Source organism: Pieris brassicae, chromosome 3, assembly GCF_905147105.1.
Source record: "Pieris brassicae chromosome 3, ilPieBrab1.1, whole genome shotgun sequence".
NCBI lineage: Eukaryota > Metazoa > Arthropoda > Insecta > Lepidoptera > Pieridae > Pieris > Pieris brassicae.
In genome coordinates this window covers 20,069,549-20,087,761 of record NC_059667.1, presented here as the reverse complement: position 1 = coordinate 20,087,761, position 18,213 = coordinate 20,069,549, and the positions used below count along the sequence as shown (strand labels likewise).

General features: G+C 33.6%; 1 protein-coding gene across 2 annotated transcripts; it reads left to right on the top strand.

Moving 5' to 3' along the window:
• Positions 1-515: 515 nt before the first annotated feature.
• Positions 516-16,412, top strand: LOC123707627 (band 4.1-like protein 3). 2 transcript variants are annotated; one of them, XM_045657857.1, is made up of 8 exons: positions 516-856; positions 10,154-10,286; positions 11,072-11,219; positions 11,774-11,890; positions 12,255-12,435; positions 12,869-13,021; positions 13,873-14,058; positions 14,448-16,412. In XM_045657857.1, exons 2-8 carry the CDS (start codon positions 10,161-10,163, stop codon positions 14,575-14,577), a joined length of 1,041 nt encoding a protein of 346 aa, XP_045513813.1. In that variant the 5' UTR covers positions 516-856; positions 10,154-10,160; the 3' UTR covers positions 14,578-16,412. The 2 variants fall into 2 exon arrangements, with proteins under 2 accessions (XP_045513813.1, XP_045513814.1); XM_045657858.1 differs by lacking the exon at positions 516-856 and adding an exon at positions 2,846-2,962.
• Positions 16,413-18,213: the final 1,801 nt, after the last annotated feature.

The window sequence follows — 18,213 nt, the reverse complement described above, 5'->3', positions numbered from 1 at the left end:
CTCGTTTGCCCCCTGTTCTATAAAAAAACGTACTGATTGGGAAGCGATACTAACAATGGGTATTAATATTAGTAAAATTACTTACTGAAAGTAAAATGTTTTTATAACTTGCGACTAGATCAAATCAGTTTGTCAAAGAATTGACTATTGTTCTTGTGAATATAGCTTTCAATCTAGATTATAAACAATAACTTTCACTAACTGCATACTAATTAAAATTATAATGAAGTTCTCTAGATGCACTCATTGTAAACTGTCACTTTTTCTGTTCACATAAAAATTATTATTGGTTTTTTTTTATATAAAAAAAATCAAATAAGGTATGTGTGTATTTATAAATAATTATTGTAATTAGTTATTCAAAAGCTAAACAGTTATTTGTTGTTTTAACTATTTTTCAACAATTACTAAATGATACTGTTACAGACTGTACTGTCTAAGAAAGATCCCGTGTCCAGTGAGATGATTTCACTTCATTTTAATCTTTACCATAAAAAAATACTCTTCCAGTTGTAAACCTTTTCATTCGGGTTTTTAAAGTCGGATGGAAAGCTTTCCGAGCTTACCGCAATCCCCAAACGAAGTCCAAGGTTATTTATTCAACTTTCCCAGATAAGGATAAAAGATATGCCTATATCACTCCCTCTTTCCACGAATTCTTCATTCTCATTCAATAGTACATTTCTTAGTAGTCTGTGAGACGTGTTGTGGGGTGTTAGTTGTTAGTCCATATTGAATATTTAATAAAATTTGATGTCTACCGCGTGAATTTATAGAAAATAATAAATATATGTTAAAGGTGCAATAAATGTGTTAACTCCTTTTGTGTGTGTTGTTAGTTGTTAAGAGTCTTTAGGTGAGTTTTGTTTTCTAATTAATAATGTTGTGTGACAAGTTTTGAGGCTTTCCCGCGTCAACTCATTGTTTAAGTTTTATGCATTTTTGTTATAAGTGTTGTTTGTATATTAGTACCTAAACGATCGTTAATTCTCCAGTAATCCCATCAGTTGTATACTAAGCATTTTATCAGATATTTATTCTTACAACTTAAATTATATTGATATACATTTTATAAACTAAATGAACATTTTAGTAAATTTAATTGAAAATTGAAATTAATTTATATTTGTAAGTTACGATTTCTCGCAATCCTGCATTGAGGAAGGGAAGTAAAATTTGTAACAATTTTATAGGTATTCCATAGATAGAGCTTTATATAAGGCAAAAATTCTACCTACTGCAAAATTTTCGCATACTATGTATTATCGTAATCTATGCTTAGTTTAACCTTTATATTAAATATTAGTTAAGTCTGTTTTTTTTAAATTATCGCAAATTATTCTCGTTTTTTGAGTAACGAAACCTATGGGGCATGGCATCTAAATTATGTGCAATTCTAAAGTCGACGATACGTAGACGGAATGTTTGATTAAGCGTATCAAGTCATTAACCTTAGACATTTTCAAGGGATAGGGACTCACTACATTCATCTTTCATATTATTTTTATTAATTTAAAACAACCTTATGAATTCTTCAGCCGTCATAGAATTTATATATTTCTTGTGTATATCGTCACACACCTTTCTCGTTTGTTGACACAATATTCTAATGTAATTATTGAATTTAAAAAAAAAAATCAAAGCCGTCCTTAGTTTTATCTGCAAATAAAATTTACTTGCCACTAAACTTACCTCGCAAATTAAGCAACCTTTTACCTGAGAGGAATGGGAACTCTTCAACTTGTGTGTAGTGTTTTACTGTATTTATATGGCACGTTTAGTTAAAAATGTGGCGTATTACAAAAATTAATTGCCGTTGTGCTGGTTATTTATTAAAAAGTATTGATGCATTTTTTTTCGCAATTCAAACAAGTGTTACACATACACATTTATTTTACTAGAATTACTCGTGTTATGTTGCACCTGCGAACCACAACTGACCGAAATTTTAGACGGAATGAAATTACAGTTAAATACTTCACTTACTTACCACAATTATTGATATACCCCAAGGTTTACTTACCTAATTATTAGTATATATATTTATTCCCGAGAGACGTAAAATAAATACATGAGCCTACATTTTATTTTAGTTTTCATTTTTCTGTTTTAGAATTGCCTGGAAGAAATCGCTTGTTACCGATAACTAACTTGTTTTTGAAGTGAAACTACTTTATCGGCGTTGGAAAAAAAATACCGTCACATTTTTCGGTTACGCGTCACATTTTTCCGTTACGCGCCCACTTTTCCTTATTTTCGTATTGTGTGTATTCGAAGCGATTTGAAGTAACAAAAATATATAATAACGATAACAATGATAGTAATAATTCTATTACAATTAATAAAACTCAGTAATAATCTTAGTAATTATAAGGTAAAATGAAATATTTGTATTCATGTAAACTTTATCTAATTTAACTTTAACTAACCAATTTCTGTTAAGTTGCATATAATAGATCATTTTTAGAAAAATAAGGTCATAAAGAAGTTTCACTTCTTACGTGTCTACTGTATACACACACACTTTTTATATATATTTTTAAGGTAACGAAGTGTAATTAAATAAATCGATATGCATAATAAGTATTATGATGACAATGCAACCCCTTCGTTCCTTTGATTAACGAGACCATAATTTCACAAAATATACATATAGATATAGTTACATTTAATCTATGCGTAAATACAAATCTGTCTACCCTAAGCCTGTATGAAAGGTATCATATCGTTTATGATAATCGCATAATCACTTAGTACTTCGTAAACATTACTCAACGCTCAAGACGTTCTCAATGCAAACATTGGGATTATCAATGAGTGTGTGAGCTCATTTCATCAGAAGCACCAGAGACATAGGTAGTTAGTTAATTTATATTTTTTAAAGTTTTTATTAAACACGTGAACCTGTCTTTATTAAAGATTTTCGTGTGTTTTTCGTCCAGAAAGCGGCAACGAAACTAACGTAAGCTAAATTATAAAATAATCTGTTTTAGTTATATTATACATTATTAATTAGTTATGAAGGCTTGATAAATTGAACGATCGAATTAAAAAAAAATCCATTCGATTCAGCTGTTATTGAGAGAGCCGTTCTACCAGACTTATCGGCTTTATAATATTAAAAGTTAATTATTTTTAAAAGAAAATTTATTATCTCGTTAATATTTCAATACTTTATTTAAGTCATCCTCATATAGTAGATACATGATAGATGTATGTAGTCCCCGATAAAGCTTGAATATTTTAAATTGCCTACAAACCGGTGTGGACCCAATGACGTCACAACGCCGGGACTGAGGCATGACCCACTTGATTTTAACTGAGATATTCCTAGGTTTTTAACCTGAATGCCGTGGTCTATATTTAGAGTCCTTATGCACCCCGGATGTACTTACATTATTTAGAAATAGAGGTCTGTCTCGGCTTTGCATGACTGACAATATTTTAATATATTTTAGACATTATATTAATTACTTAGAAAACACACAAAATAACAATAATTAAAGAGAGAAAAAAGAATGACAGATAACATCTTTTTTTTCTTTTAAAGAGCCAGGTGTGTTTTATGTGTGTAATGCATGTATGCTGTGGTGTAAATGGCCCTGGCTCTGCATTATGCTGAGGAGCAGACTGTTCCACATTGCTGGTCATTCTCCCAGAGACCACAGCACCTATATTTTGGATAGATTATGTTACGGGGTGATAATGTAGCGTCCTAATGTTGAAGGATTTTTTTTAAATCGACCTAGTAGTAGTGAAATTATTCATTCATACAAATCCTTTTTTTGTATTTATTATAGATAATTCTTTAGTGTAGATAAAAAACAATTGTCCAAAGTGAAAAATTATAGTCACTGTTAGAGTGAATTAGAAGAACCTATTATTGATAAAACCACCTACTCACAACTAATCTAGAAAAGCTTTCCATTTGTGTTTACAATAGTATTGTGATAATGCTCAAGAGTCGTCTATTAGATAATCTTAATTTACAAATTACAAGAAATAAATTTAGACATTTCAATGTCAATTTTTTCAATGTTAATTCCAATATCAATAAAATTTTCGGCAACGCACTCGCGAACCATCTGGCATTAAGAGTGTCCATGGGCAGCGGTATCACTTAACATCAGGTGATATAAAAAAAAGCGATGCATCTTGACTACATTTTTTTATCTGATTAGTGGATTTAATACCATCTTTTTATACTTAGTTAGGCTTCCTCTGTATTTTTAGACGTAGCGATTTCCCCAGTCGTCGTTACGTGAGAGTATAGATGGTCATAGCAATATAATATATGTTTTTTTTTGTTTTTTTTTAAACCAATTGTGTTGGTTACCCTTGATGGAACTTTGTAAATTTAAAGAAGAGCGAAGCTGCCCTGTCACAGGTCTCTGACTTACTAGGGAGGCCTCAATCTGAATTCTATTGTACATATATCTAAACAAATAAAGAATTTAGTTTTTCTTTTAATATGTATATATAAGAATTATAATGGTTTATTGGTCCTTAGTATATAAGTTTTAAATCTGTCCGACGTGATTAATTATTATATAGCATATACAATGAATCCCGTTTAAGACAATTTCACAGAGACCCAATTATAAGCGCGTCTTAAGCGAGACCTTAGCAAGCTGACCATTGAGGTAATCCCGAAGAAATTCGACTTAGGGTCCATCAAGAAAATAGTGTACTAATTCTTAAGGCCGACAACGCACTCGTAAACCCTCTGGCATTGGTTTTATTTTGTTTATGTAGTTATTTATAATCACGTTTATTAAAGTAATCGCTTGTTTTGGATTGTCAGAAAGGTTTTGACTTGGCAATTACAAAATTTTATGTATAATCTAAAATTTGATCACAGAAGCGACATTTCATTACGTAATCATTAAGCTGTGATAATACTTTGCGTTTGACAAAATCGGAGTGGCCTTCGTCGTCTTATTATCTTCTCTTTGTGTTATTCACATTCTCAATAAATTCTTCAATTGAATTTCGTTCAGTACCACATGGTCATCAATGGAAGAATAGCCAGAAAACCCTGCTTCACGGGTTATTTTTCTTGACGTGTCGTCCCCGTCAATTCTGAAACCTGCATTCTTGGAACAAGTTTTTATAGTTTTAGGCTAAATTGCTTGACGCTACCTGCTGCCACAACAGATAATTGGTACGTGTTGTGTGTACGGGATGACGAATCATATTAATCGTAAAGAAATAAATGAACACATGTCTGGAATTGCAGGAACTGACGTTTAACTTTTGCGATAAATCTTATAATACATGATCGTATTAAAACCGTTCTATTGTATTTCGTATTGTTCTACTACGCCACTCGCGTTCTAATAGTCAAAAAATTTCATCATCTTGTTCACCCAAGTATAACCAATGTTAATGCACGACTCTTTCAGCCCGATCGATAAGATGTTATGTAATTCGGTGTTAAAGTATCCCTAATACAGGAAGCCAGGTAAGGTTAAAGGCTCACAACCCCTCTGGGATTAAAATAACAGATGAAACATTTTCTACACTACACTATTTTATTTTGCTACACTAAAATAAGTTTAAAAAAACAATGGTGCTACAATTTTTTTTTGTGTTTCGTGATCATTTGTTTTATCTATACATCTGTCACACGCCGTCAACGTTTTGGATCTAAGGCATGGTTTCCTTACGATGTTTTCCTTCACCGTACGCGCGTTGCGCACATAGAAAGTCCGGTAAGAAATTGTTTGAGAGCCGCATGATGATGCCAATAGATGAATTCAGAGAGCCCATTGGCTGTATAACAAGAACTGCTCGATTTTCTCGGCAGATTTCTTCCCGACCTCCCCTCTTCCTTTTGCTTGGATACCATTCTAATATGTTGGTCCAGTTCCTCTTTTTTGCCTCTTGGAATGTCCAGTTCCATTGTAAGTTATTTATAGAACGTCATTTACCTTGTCTCTTCCGTATGTGTAGTAGTAAATTATAATTGCGTAGTAACTAAAAATTGCGTTTTGTTTTGAGAAACGTTTGCTTTGAAATCTTCGTTCTAAAACCCTTTGTTGTTCAACCTTGCGCATATCAATAAACTATTTTAGCCTCATCGAAGTGCTCTCGAAATACCGACATATGAATATTCGACAGATGTGTTAACTCGTAAAATCAGTAGTAGCAGGGAATATAAACGTGAATTGGCTCAGAGCCTAGGTACTGCGGGTTTAGATATCAAAAACATAGACTCTTAGACGTTGCTCACTCTACGAAGAAAGCTTGTTGTTTTGTGAAGCCGTTTAAATAGGCTATTATCCGGAAAAAAGAATGCAATCAAAGGCATAACTTGCAAAAAACAAGTCTCGTAACGCAGTTCTCCCACCGTAACCAAGGTGAGATCCATGTAATGGTAATTTTTTTCAGTTCTCCTGTAATGGACCTTTTGTCTTATGTTATTACGTACCTACGGTTTAAGAATATGAATAAATTTATTTCTCATAAGAATTGCATACGTAATTCACTGACTGTGAAACAATTGTTAGCTTCTAATATTTATTTAATGAAATTCTAAACATTTTTATGAAACATATTCTTAATAATCTTGCTACAAGTGCGCATGTGCAATAGTTATTCATTTGACTCGTTCGGTTGTTTACGAATTGTTACGAATTGACTCGACCATCTCCCCGAAGTGGGATGGTCGAGTCGGAGTAGGGAAGTTGGGATTATAAAATACGTTGTGACACATGCGCACGGGCTTTTTCTTTGTACAAGTTTGAAGTTACACAGTTCACGTAAAATCTGTGAAGTAAATCATAGTGTATTAAGTCATCATTGATGTTTTTAATTTCCTACCCTAAGAACTAGATCAACTACCGCTAACATATGTAATGGTTATTTTTTTCAGTTCTTACATAATGGACCTTTTGTCTTATGGTATTAAGTAATAAGATAACCTATGGTTTAAGAATATGAATAAATTTATTTATCATAAGAATTGCATACATAATTCACTTACTGAGACAACAATATGTAAAACTAAGATTATTAATTAGAGCGCACAGATGTAGGTACCTATATAAAATAACAAAACAGCAACAAAAATGTGGGTAGATATAATAAACTCGATCAGTCAAAGCAAAACATACAACATTGTTCGAATTTGACTTCTTTCATCAATATCACAAATCTATGTCTGCTAGAAGTGCCTTAGAGTTTTGATCAGCCAGTGTTTGAGTGACAAAAATAATAAATTAGACTAGTTATAATTCTTAAATGAAATTTGATATATATCGTGTCATTACAATTGTTAACTGAAGCCATATAATACAACGATGTTATAGTGGTCGAAAATGGCCTCAACTGATTCGAGAAAAGGATATATGACCTTGCCGCTTCTTGACTTGACACGGCATGCCCCCATAGGCTGGCACCCAAATTTTGCCGTTTATTGACGAGTTAGGTACTTATATCTTACTATTGGTATATTATATAAACTAAAAAAAAAGTTCAAAGATTCTCGAACCCTCAAAGCTTCACATTTGGTAATTTTTTTATGTGTCTCACGATGTCGTACTAGAAACGAAAAAATCATTATTTTTGACCTCACGACCTCAGCCTATTGAAACCTATACATTCTATAAACGTTTCATATACAGGCTTAAAAGGTTAAGCCTTAGATTTTATTTGTTCTGACTAAGCCCCCAATCGATATGCTATATTTATTTCACTTATTAGAAAAACAATCAGTGTTGGCCTAGTGGCTTCAGCGTGTGGCTCTCATCCCTGAGGTCGTAGGTTCCGTCCCCGGCTGTGCACCAATGGACTTTCTTTATATGTGCGTATATAACATTTACTCGAACGGTGAAGGAACCCATCATGAGGACATCGGCTTGCCTTAGTCCGAAAACGTCGACGTGTAAGGTGCCTATTAGATAACAAATGATCATGAAATACCAAAATCTGAGGCCCAGACCTAAAAAAGAGGTCGTAGCACCACTGGTTTATTTTTAATAGAAAAGCCTAGGAAAATCACTAATTTTTGCTGAAGTTGCCACTCGACTGTGGAAACAAAAATGACTCGAAGAAAAGCTGATTAGTAGTAAAAGTAGAGTAGCGTGTTGTACAACCTTATTCTAGAACATTTTCTGTAATTTCCAATAGCGATCCTAACGTCATCAGAGCGAAATTGTAGAGTATGCGGCCTTGGTAGTAAATGTAAATTAATATAATTCACAAATATAGAGTATTTACAATATTCTTAACGTATAATAACAAAAAATGTTTGTGATTTTTAATTAACTGTCTAGAGATTCAATTAACTCTCTGATTTAACTACTTTACTGCGATATATATATATAACAGTTTAAAATATATGTTCAGCTCGTGTACCTTGGCTTACAAACGTCATATTGTTTACGTAAATGTATTGAAGAATTTATTAATCTATTTGAAGTTCAGAAATTATCGTTGTGTTTACGAAACTCTGAAAAATAAATGAAGGGTTGGTTGGAATGTTTGATTGATTATTATTTAACCAAAAGAAGAATTCCTACATTACATAAACATATATTTATATATTTGATAAGTGTTTGTGATGTGAATGTGTTTGATGTCCTGGTGGACAATAATACTATTTCGTTCCCATCACAATATTATAAACTTTAAGAATGTACGACGTATATCAATAGTACAAGTGATGATGCGGGCTCTGACTTATCTTAAAGGACTTTAAGCAAATGACCACCGATGCGCCGTTACGTTATAATTAGTTTAGTAATAAAGTAAAGTGTTACGTTTTAATTCCCGAGAATTCAAAACAAATTAAGCAAAAGTAAAGAAAAACCTATTAATTCTATTATATTCAAAGAGAGAAAAATAAGGATTTGTTATGAGAGAGACTGCTCCTTCTGCTTTAGACAGTAACTTTTAGCCAACATGTAATTTTCGCTATCTTATTTGGCAAACATTTGGCAGTAAAACGAGTATATATTGATTTATCTTCACTCCAATAGCGCTCGTAACTACTATCATTGTATTGAGGACATGTGATGGCCGGTAGCCATCTGGCTAGTACCCTATGCAAACAGGCAAACAAACAAATTAAATTTATTTTGTAGTAAACGAAATACCATGAAATTCAATTATTTCTACTTTTTTTTTAATTTTTGGTACACATTTTTTACATAGCAAATTAAAATTATAGTGACGATAATACAGTGAAATTATTCTTTCGTGTCACGGTATTAAGGCTAACTAAAACCACATTAAGGAGAAACGAAGTTCGCCGGGGCAGCTAGTATATATATATATTAGTTTATATATGATATAAACGGTCATACAATGAGCAGAAGCGATGAGAACTTGGAGAAACTGATCGTGGTTAGTTACACAGAAGGCAAAAGATCACTCATCGTCCTCATAATTACACACTGTAATAAGTGAGCGCTGGACAGAAACCGGTGAAAGCATATTGTGATGTTTTCTTGCTGACCACATCGCTCAGACATGAGCTACCGACTGCAAAGAGAGGGAGAAATATCAGTTTTATCCTGGGTGCAATAAACCATATGGCAGTTTTACTCGGAAAATTTCGAATCTATTTCGTTCCAGATGCTTATTAAGCGTGTTAAACCGGATAATAAACGAGGAAGTTTCACGTTTATTCAAATGCAATATAAAAAAGTAAAGAATTCATAGAGTAAAAATAAGTACTTAAATACATAAAAATTGTTTCGTTTCTCGAATTTACGATATATTTTATATTCTTCAACCGTGCCCACGTAAACTATTATGTACTTAAATTACAGTGCAAATGTTGAGCTTTTTTGTTATCTAACTGGCAGGTGGCTCATCTGATGTTAAGTGATACTGCCGCCCGTAGACACACACATTGCCATAAGGCTCTCCCGTTGCCGGCCTTTTAAGAAATGGTGCAGATACCGGCAAACTTCTTGAGCATTAAACAAGGGAGTGGGGGAAAGTTTGCGCATCGACACGTCACTCTCCAAGTGATACCTAAATATCGCTTCTGCGCAGGCAAGGACATTTGTTCAAGATGTTTGTCGGTATCTGTACGCACTTTTCTTGAAGGACTCTAAGTCGAATTGGTTCGCAAATACTTCAGATACAATTGGTTGCGTTTGCTAAAACGAAAAATATGTTAAATGCACTTTAATTGCAGACATACAATGCGCGAAAGTCTTCGCCGGCTGGCGTCAGACGAAGGCACCAGTATGGTGGGACTGCGCAGGACCGGTACAGGACGAGTCCGCGTTGAGTTGTTCAATGGGGAACATATTACTATAGATATTGAGGTATGTAAAACAAAATAAAAGTGTGTTTATTCATTACAACTATGTATTACAATGTATCAGATTTGCGCCCCTTTTAAGTAAAAATACTAGTGCCCCAGTTCTAACAAAGTTAATAATTATTTACATAAGAAAGTTAAATATATATGTTTTAATTACAATTTTGAAACTGGTTTCTACATGTTCTCCTAATTTTAAAAAAAGCATTACCTGACGCGTATCACGCGTGAGTGCATGAGTGTAATGTGTATGAATTTATGACTACATGTTAGGAATCAGCACATCTCCAACTCTGCGTGTTCAGAAGCCAGTACTTTATTTTAAGCAGTCTATTTTATTATAGATGTCGTCTGCCTGTATATTGCGTCTGGCGAAGTCAGTCCTTACTGTCTGGCCAACGACAACAACATTATTTCTTTTTAAAAACAGCCTACGTTATCAGTATCTATGAAAAGTAGATTTAAAAAAAAACTTTTGTTTAAATAGCAGCTCTGTTCTTTCTTTAAAACTGTGTTGTACTCATTCGTCTCTCTTTAAACTATTATATTTATGCTATGATGGAAAGAGATAGCTCATTTTTAGATTTTGTTATGTCAATCCATTAGGTCACATATCTGGAGACAGCCATACGTGAATGTAATGCCTATATGCTAGCATAATAAGATGTAAAAGGGTTATTAATTGAATTATTTTTATTAAGTTTTATGATTTATGGTTTTTTTATTTATTGTATATTGTTTTTATCTTGTAAAAATATACTATATATGTGATTCTGTTTAATTTTCCAGCGTAAAGCCAGCGGTGCTGATCTCTTGGACAAGGTGTGTGATACCCTGGATATTTTAGAGAAGGATTTCTTTGGTCTGTTGCACGCACAGCGCGGTGACCCGCGAGTCTGGGTCGACCTGGGACGACGACTTTCGAAGACCTTTAGAAGTATGAAAATATGTATTATTTAATTGAATTATGAAGTTATACACAGAATATTAGTTCAGAAATTTCTATTTTAAACAAGTGAAATGTCAAACGAAAGAAACAATCTGATCATTATTCAACTGCAGATACCGGCAAACATCTTGAACAAATGTCCTTGCCTGCGCAGAACCGATTTTTAGGTAGGTAGGCGCTGTTTACAATGCGCAAACTTTCCCCCACTCCCTTGTTTAATGCTCAAGAAGTTTGCCGGTATTTGTAACTAAAGAGGGTTTACTTTTCATCTTTCTCCTGGTCTTATCATAATACAGCCTAATTCTTAAGCAAAATAAAGTGGGACATTCAAACTTTATATATGTTATTATTAAAAAAAATACAATCTGCCATAGAAAAATATTCATGCAATTATCATATTAATAAGTACATTTAGTCTAGTTATAATTGTTGTTGTTTCACGGCGTGTATCAGGAACCTTATAGAAATACAAACTAGAGTCCAGGACCAAGGGTTGTAATGCCACTTTTTTGTTTTGATAAAAACACTTTTATTATGACTAGATGAGCCTTGGGACGTTCGTTTAGCCGTAAAGTTCTATCCCCCGGAGCCGTCCGAGTTATACGATGACATCACACGATATCAGCTAAGCCTTGCAGTACGGCGAGACCTTATGGAAGGTGAATACTTTTGGTATAAGTTTGGGGTATATGTCACCGGAATATAACAAAATCGCTGGATTCAAAACGAGAGAAAAAATTTTTCTTGAAAAATTTTCAAAACTTACCGAACTCACTCGTAAAATAATATTCGCTATGATTGGTTGAGTAAGTCACTAACCTAACCGTTAAGAATTTCTTGAACGTATATCCGTTAGTTTATAAATTTACCTACCACGAGACGTCGCTAATTGATAAATTGGCGAAAATGTGTGGGCGTATAACCTGCGAAATAATTTCCCAGGAAATTTATATACTTGCAGATTTTGTTCTATACCAGTGTCATACGTTCATATCCTTCATTTATTTTCATACAATTTTGCAGGCCGTCTCATCTGCTCCCAAATAACGTATGCCCTCCTTGCCTCGTACGTATTACAAGCTGAGTTGGGGGACAAGCAAGGGGCGGTCAGCACAAGTACTTTATGCGAACACAATGCAATACCGTTTCACGTCCTCAACGAGAGGCAGCAAGATAATATCGAACAGCTGTATGCGAAGCATAGGTGAGTTTAATTTTTGAAAGGTCTACACTGCAGCGTATCATACCATGACCGTGCTAGGACCGTATTTTTAGGAGAAAGCTGCAGTTCCTGCTATTTCCATCTGCTATGACTTAGGGGACGTCAAGAGAAGAGGGTACCTTAAAGCCCGACAACGCACTTTGCCTTGGGTACTTAATTCTAAGTGAATCTGCTCGATTGCCGACTCTTGGAAAAGGAAGACCTGTCGTCACCTACCAAATCCGTATATTCAAATTAAAATATTCGAGAATATTCTGCCAGTGCCGATACTAAGACGGTCCTAGCGCGGTCATGGTATTTTGTTGCATGAAACTATACAGATCTCAGTTAAGCTATATATCTAACTGCAAAAGCCGTTATGATAGCTAATGACACATACATACACACGTACACGAAATTTTCACTCGATTGTCAGAGGCCAAACTCCAGCGGATGCAGAACTGAATTACTTAGAAAACGCAAAACGATTGCCTTTATATGGCGCTGATGTCCATAAAGCGAAGGACTCTGAGGATGTCGATATTAACATAGCAGTATCGGCCGCTGGGATCACAGTATTGAGAGACGGGTAAGTCCAAAAGGCCAAAGTGTTTTTTGTTTCAGGAACTAATTTGAAGATAATGTAAAAAAAACGTTTGATGTATGTACTTATGTTACATTGCTATATCAAAAACGTACTGATCTCGTTTCGTTAGTAATTTTTTTTAAATTAATTTAATAACATATCCAATTACGTCCAGTCTAGTCTCGCTTAGAAAAGCCGAAGAAAAGTTATTATTTTAAAGCTCAGTCACAGCACACATATTAAGTCGGAAAGGGATCTTCACCGTATCGCCTTTCGCCTCGCCGTTAATTAGGCGTATCAGCTCCTGATACGTCTCGGAAGCTTACGTACGCGTCAAGTCGGCTACGATTAGGCGACACCGCGCTTACGGTTGGCACCAGATCGGTTTGAATACGAAGGTTTAATGTAGCGTATGGTTATGTGCCGGTTTACAATACGTGAGATGGCTATCATAGCCATAGAACTTGATGAAGAGGAAGGGGCCAGAGGCAAGGGTGGACGAAGAGAAGTGAGTTCGGGTAAGGAGAGACGTGAGCACGGGAACTTCAAGTTGACCACGCACCGCATTGCGGGTCAGAGCCTGTTACGTTACGATTCCGATTAGTGTGCGTTGCAGTAGGCAATTTCATACAAACAATACTGAACGGCTCGAGGTGATACGGTGACGATCCCAAGTTGATATATGTGCTGTGAATTTTAAATTTTGTGTCCCACCCCAATCTACTCTTAAAAGGCCGGCAACACAATTTTGTGTCTATAGGCCGCAGTATCACTTAACATTAGGTGAGCCTCCTGCCCATTTGCCCCTGTTCTATAGCATACAAACAAGACAGAAACTTATATTGTCTTTGCAGAGTGATAATGAATCGTTTCCCATGGACCAAAATCCTTAAAATTAGCTACAATAAGCGTTCATATACGCTACGTTTGCGTCCCAGTGAGTTTGACGAGTTCGAGACACACTTGACTTTTAAACTACCCTCATCCACCGCGAGCAAACGATTGTGGAGATGTAGCGTGGAACATCATATGTTTTTTCGGTAAGATTTTTTATAATACATCTTATTATTCGATGGAATATAGCACCTATATTTCTGTGTCAGTTCCATTGATTATTCTACTTAAGGTACCTTAAGAACCTGGAGGAAGGAAACTGATAAACATCGAAGTTTTTGGTCTAAGGGTGAAATGTGGGGTCTTAAACTTAAAATTCAATACCACCCCCAGTATTGAATTTTAAGTTTTTGTTAAAATTTAACGGTTCAAAAAAATAATCTTTTGGGGTTCAAACGCATGATTATTGGTTTAATTCGCATATTCTACCTAAACCAAAGTCACAACAACAATCACATGCCACAGAACAGTTTTCTGACAAAATAATGTGAAAAAACAATAAAATATAAGCTATGGTTTTTTTTATTTTTTTCAGCCGAGAAATTCCAGTAAAAGTTGAGCGTATTACCGGTTTCCCACGGCTCGGGTCGAGACGTCTGTCCTGTCGGAGGACGCTGAGACAAATGCGTTCTGAAATTCATGCACCCGCGCTTCTACCCGCATGACATTATTCAACTACCGACATTATTATTCAACATACATAACTAAAACATTATTAAATAACCAATATTGAGTGTAAAGATATATCTAAATACATGTTGCTCACTTAAGTAAAAATTCTAACGTATAATTTTTTCGTTATTTTATAGACTGGTCAGATCAAGAATATTTCATAGTATTGTCTTTTGTTAACATAGCTTTTACACATTGAAAGAAAACAATTTAACCGAATTAAAGCTATTTGTATTATTATAAATTTATAATTATTTTCATAATTTTAATTTTTTTTCCGACGTTTCGCGTGCTAATACAGCGTGCGTGGTCACGGTGGCTGAAGACAAAAGTTGCTGAATATCAAAAGTGTCACAGCTGTAGAGAAAGTTGTGTTATCTGTATTTATTTCCCCGGAGTTGGTATCGACTAAACCCGTCATCTTTTAGCTAGATAACTTTAATCCTGTTAAAAAAAATTGCTTTCTTTCAAGAATATTTTATTCATAAACGCTCTATAAGCCACAAATTTCTATATACGTATTCATAACAGTGTTCAGTCGCTTCTCACAGCTGGATATTTATTTTATTATAGACTAGCTGCCCCCGCAAACTTCGTTTCGCCTTAATATGTTTTTTTTACTTAGCCTACCTCTTTAGTAGTAACATATAGAACATTTTACTATGCTACCGAGACTACAGAGACTGTTCGCTTAACCTTTAAAAATTTAAATAAATATTTAATGTCCATAAAAACCTTCCTCAGAGTTCAAGAAATAATATAAATTACTAAACGAGTTTTGAGCTTAGCAACATATTTTGCGATTCATTTTTATTTCTACAAAGCTGTAGATGTACTACTTTTTACTACTACACTTTGCTCAAATCTCAAAAGGTTCCACCGTGTTATATGGATGATGATATGATGCTTATAAAAACTTAGCCTTATTGCATCTTTCGTCTCTTTCTGTCAAATTATGTTTAAGCCGAGATAAAAAGTGACAGATGTCATGTCCACATTAAAGGTAAAAAATTTAGTTTTAAAGGGAGCGTTCAATTATGACTTCACGCAATTTTTGGCGATTCTTGACCCCCCCCCCCCATGAAACGCGCCGTAACGTTTCTGTTTCCAATAGTAAAACGTTTCGTAACCAACCCCAGTGACTCTTTAAACCTAAAACTTACCAATATATGGTGTAAAGTACTGGAAAGTAGAAAATAATATTAACAATAACGCGTAATCCCCGTCCCGCATCAAGGAAAAAATTCGTTACGTAATACTTGAACGCTGCCAAAGAAACCAGTTAGCACATTTTAGTTTTAGATATATATTACAGATATGATAGCTTTAAATGGATGCTTTGATAAGAGACTTTAAATATATTATATAAGCGTCCAAAATTGGTGCCTTCGTCCAGCGTGCCAAAACTATAGATAAGTTGGTAATAATGTTAGATATAACGAAAACCGTTAGCTAACATATCTTAATTTAAAATATCGAATGGCTGATTGAACCGCGAAAAAAAACAATATAAATTTGAACATAAAATTACAATTACGAAATAATCTGTGACATTACGTTTTGTGATGTAAAAATATTTGAAAAAAGAATGTAGCGTCTTTTACATACCATAGTCACAATTTTGAAAATGGAATTATGTTTATACACTAACTACTAATACTAAAATGTATGTATTAGTTACACTTATTTGTGATTTCACGAACTATTGACGTATATTTCGCAATGTTTAATATCAAATTTTTACATATTATGCCATTTGTTGTTAAGAGTTTTAGATATATATTTACTATAGCTTTAATTTTAAAAGTGCCATTATTGTAATATGTTATAAAACCATTTAACAAAATTTATTTTTAACTTTTTTGTAGCAATTTAAATTGTTTTTTTTTATTATTGCCAAAACATTAGGTTATATTATTGCCAAAACAAATCTATGATGCTTGAGGTCATTCACTTCTAAAGGTCAAAATCAGGCATCCTTCACAAATAGTCTGTGCGGAAGCAAAAACGCTGTGGTGTTTATAGGATCTAATATTATTCTTATTTGCTGTGCGCCATTTCATTTATTCAAATTAGTTTCAATATAAGATAAGGATATGTTGAACTATAATTACGTAACAGTGTCATAATCAACAAAAAAAAACATTGATGACGGCCTCAAATCCGATGATTTTCTGCATAAACTCTAGCAAATTTTAATATTACATTAAATTTGCAATTAGCGCCATCTAGTGAATTAATTCTGTACTAATACAACAGTTACAGTTAGTATTTCACAGGTTTGTTTGACACACTCGGAGAGGAGACTAAGTGCGAACGATGACGTCTGTTTATTAAAATCCAATACCCATAGATGTTTAAGTTAATATTTTAGCTTTGTAATAAGAAATATATAATTTCATATGATTAAAAATAATTATTTAAATCCTCTGTGTTAGTAATACGATCAAAGATCACTGTTCTGTGATTTTACATTAGCTAATAAATGGACCAGTTACCAAACAGTATACCTGTAACAAGGTTAACGGAATATTTTCATACGCCATACTACAAACCACACTGGTTTTCAAATGTAATGTTTTATGACTATTGTATACATATATTGAGAGATATTACAGATATGATAACTTTAAGCGGATGTAGCGCTCCATTGATAAAGGAGTTTACATATATATAAGCGTCGAAAATTGGTGCCTTCGTCCAGCGTGCTAAAATCATAGATAAGATCGTAACAATATTAGATATAACGAAAATCAACAATTAACATACCTTAATTTTAAATATCGAATTGCTGAATACCCGCGAAAGGAAACATAATTTAAAAGTACCTATTTATTTTTTTATGACATATTACTTTGTGAATAAAAGTAAAAAAAATCATTAATCGCACAAAAGTGGTTAAATATACACAGAATTTAAAAAAAACAACTACATAAAACTGCTCTGCACTACCTTTAATAAATATTCTCGATAGCTTTATACATAATTTTGTATACGCCTTATTAACGCCAGGTATTAACCCATTAAAGGTTCTTATATTTCGTTTTCTAGCAGAACTTTTACTTATTTTTAACTGTGCAACTATAATATAAGCAACTTAAAACTGTTTTAAATTTTTGCATTTTCTTAAGTCGAACCGATCGTTGCAGTATTTATAAAATACATTATTTAGTCACATCTACGACGATAAGGGCATATTGCATGAATGTGATGATTGTTTTTCAATTAAGATTACAAACTACCAATTTCTTTGTTTGTATAACTCCTAGTATAAATAACGGCTAATTCGGGTCACTTACGGTATTTGGTACCAAAATATTGTATAAAAGCTTTCGCAGTGTCAACAAGTTTCGTATCCTTTGTAATCGAATCAGTAACAAAATACATATTATGGAAGCTGTGGCAAACTTAAAAATTTTTGTAAGTAAAATTTTCTTTTACTAGAATTAAACTATGTATTTCTAAAAATAAATATCCAAAATACATAGACTTATCTATAAACACTGTATTTGACACTATACAAAAACGTACGACACTAATAATTTAAAATCTTGATTAAGCAATTCGCTTGTAAATGTGTGATCTTTAGAAGATACTTCGTTGTATAATATTCGGAACATAATCAATCT